This window comes from Leptosomus discolor, chromosome 2, assembly GCF_034619465.1.
Source record: "Leptosomus discolor isolate bLepDis1 chromosome 2, bLepDis1.hap2, whole genome shotgun sequence".
Taxonomy (NCBI): Eukaryota; Metazoa; Chordata; class Aves; order Leptosomiformes; family Leptosomidae; genus Leptosomus; species Leptosomus discolor.
In genome coordinates this window covers 37,815,930-37,818,355 of record NC_141392.1, presented here as the reverse complement: position 1 = coordinate 37,818,355, position 2,426 = coordinate 37,815,930, and the positions used below count along the sequence as shown (strand labels likewise).

General features: G+C 48.5%; 1 protein-coding gene across 1 annotated transcript; it reads left to right on the top strand.

Moving 5' to 3' along the window:
- The first annotated feature begins 250 nt into the window (after window positions 1–250).
- On the top strand, window positions 251–1,714 carry LOC147415956 (endogenous retrovirus group K member 6 Gag polyprotein-like). The gene is made up of 2 exons (XM_086460392.1): window positions 251–419; window positions 795–1,714. The coding sequence occupies exons 1-2, from the start codon at window positions 251–253 to the stop codon at window positions 1,712–1,714; spliced, it is 1,089 nt and encodes a 362-aa protein (XP_086316518.1).
- The last annotated feature ends 712 nt before the right edge of the window (window positions 1,715–2,426 follow it).

Here is a 2,426-nt window from a genome sequence, read left to right as displayed (position 1 = left end):
GAAGCAGCTAATCTTGCTCCCATCTGGAGACAGATTAATACCATTTTGGAGGATATTAAAACAGAAAAACGAGTAGCGCTTTTGGCGCAGCAGGCTTTGACCCCAGAAGCCGAGGCTCCTAACGAGTTGCGAGTGTATCCTGTGGATGCCCGACGATTTTTCAGGGGGGGAGGATTATGAAATAATTCCTACTGCACCGCCTTTACCGTCCACGCCGCCGCCAGACGACTCCCCCGTGGAGAATGCACCGATGGAAACAGAGCCTGAGGAGTTTAAGCCACAACCGATACGAGAGGAACCTGAATCATCTTCTCCTGTTTCTCCTACTAACTATGAGCTACATGGGGAGTTATTACGGCAGAAGGAACAACTAAAGCATATAATGCGGATTGTGCAACAATTAGCAGGGGGAGCAGGAGGTGCGGGGGGAGCGACAAGCAGACATTTAGATTTAGAAAAAACTAAGTTCTCAGAAATGCGCCACTTAACTCATCTGCCTGGGAAAGGTGCAGGGGAAGCGGCAAGCAGACCCTCAGATTTAGAAACAACTAAGTTTTCAGAAATGCACTGCTTAACCGATCCACCAGGAAAGAGCAGCCAGAGGGCTGGGGGGGGAACGGAAAGCAGGAGTGGCCCTCCCGAACCATGATCCTTCTCAGAAATGGCAAGGGATAATAAGAGAAGCCATAACTGAGGGCGAATTTGTTCCTAATGATTTCCCAGTGATCACGCTGGATCCCACTCACCCTCAACATCGGCAGTGGGCTCCATTAGATTGGAAATTTGTTTGCTAGGCACAAAGTCAATTCAACAGTGGGGTTTGCAAAATCCGTATGTACAAGCCATAGTGGATTCTATATTTTTGGGCCAGTTGTTGACACCCTTTGACTGTATTAAGCTGACTGAAATGCTCTTAACCCCTATGCAATGGTTGTTGTGGCAGGCAGATTGGGAGTCTCGAGTTGATCTTGCAATATTACGAAATCTTGACCGCAATCCAAATGACCCCTTGTTTGCGGCCACAAAAGATATGCTGTTAGGAAAGGGTTCATTTGCTGACCTCCAGATACAGGCACAACTCAACCCTGCCATTTTGCAACAGTCACAAGCTCTGGCCACGGCTGCGATAAAACAAGTCCCACAAATGGGAAAACCACGGCCACCATATACAACCATTAAACAGGGGGATCAGGAGTCATTTGTAGAATTTTTGGATCGCTTGAGGGCAGCATTAGATGCGGCGCCCAGGCTAACTGCAGACGTGAAGGCTACACTTGGCATGGAATTGGCAACCCACAATGCAAATTGCACATGTCAAAAGTTAATTGCGGCCCTTCCCAAAACCACTACATTAATAGACATGATAGAAGCCTGCTCTAAGGCTTCATTGGTAGAAGAGGAAGAAAGAGCAACGGTGCATGCCAAAGCCCAGGCGCAGGTGTTGGCCATTGCTCTCAAACAGTTTATAACAAAAGAAAAAGGGAATAAGGGACCGAGGTCACAAAATTGCTTTCTTTGTGGACAAAGAGGTCATTTTAGGCGAGAGTGTCCCAATAACAAAGAGAAAAAGGAACCAACAATTAGCAGCAACAACGGGGGACCATCGGCAGGTACAGGCCTTGCTGAGGCATGTCATCGTTGTCAAAGACTTGGGCATAGGGAGAATGAATGTTGGTCGTGTTTTAGAAGGGATGGGACCCCCCTTGCCCCGTGAGCTGATGGGGCAGGAAACTGGAAAACGAGCGCAGGGAGAGGGAGCGCGATGACACCAATACCCTCTCAAGGGCAGCCTGCCTGGCCAGTATGCGATCCGCAACGGCCGGAAGTGCAGGAGTGGACATGGTCACTGCCATCCCAATCACCATACAAGACAAACAAGTTCATGTAGTTCCATCCACAGCTAATGGGCCATCAAGTAATGGATTGAGCGCTTTATTTTTGGGACGATCTTCTACTTCCAGGCAAGGTATTTTAGTAATCCCCGGTGTAATCAATGCCGACTATACTGGAAATATAGGAATTATGGTACAGGTAATACAACCTCCAGTTCACATTCCCGAACAGATGAGACTAGTACAATTTGTGCCTTTCTGCGCTTGTGTGCCTTACCCGGGAATGGACACTAGAGGGGATGGAGCATTTGGTTTGATGGGTTCTCCTCAGGTATATCTGACCGTGCCAATTACCGAAAAGAGTCCTGTAAAAGAGGTAGCATTTAAGGGGCCAGATGGAAACACCATGCACTGTAATGCAGCTTTACTGGATAGTGGGGCAGATGTAACCATTGTTCCCGGGTCAGCATGGCCCCTGGCCAGTTTGAATACGCCAATAATGGGAGTGGGCGGAGCACAGCTGACTTGCATCAGTGATGAATTTGTAACAGTATGGCCTGAGGAGGAACCCTCGAACAGGGCTAAGGTTCGCCC

Bases quoted from the DNA above. Each gene is read 5' to 3' on its own strand.
- LOC147415956 (XM_086460392.1), top strand. From the start codon at position 251: ATGGAAACAGAGCCTGAGGAGTTTAAGCCACAACCGATACGAGAGGAA. The intron at 420-794 runs GTGCGGGGGGAG...TTTGTTTGCTAG, and splicing joins ATTAGCAGGGGGAGCAGGAG to GCACAAAGTCAATTCAACAG.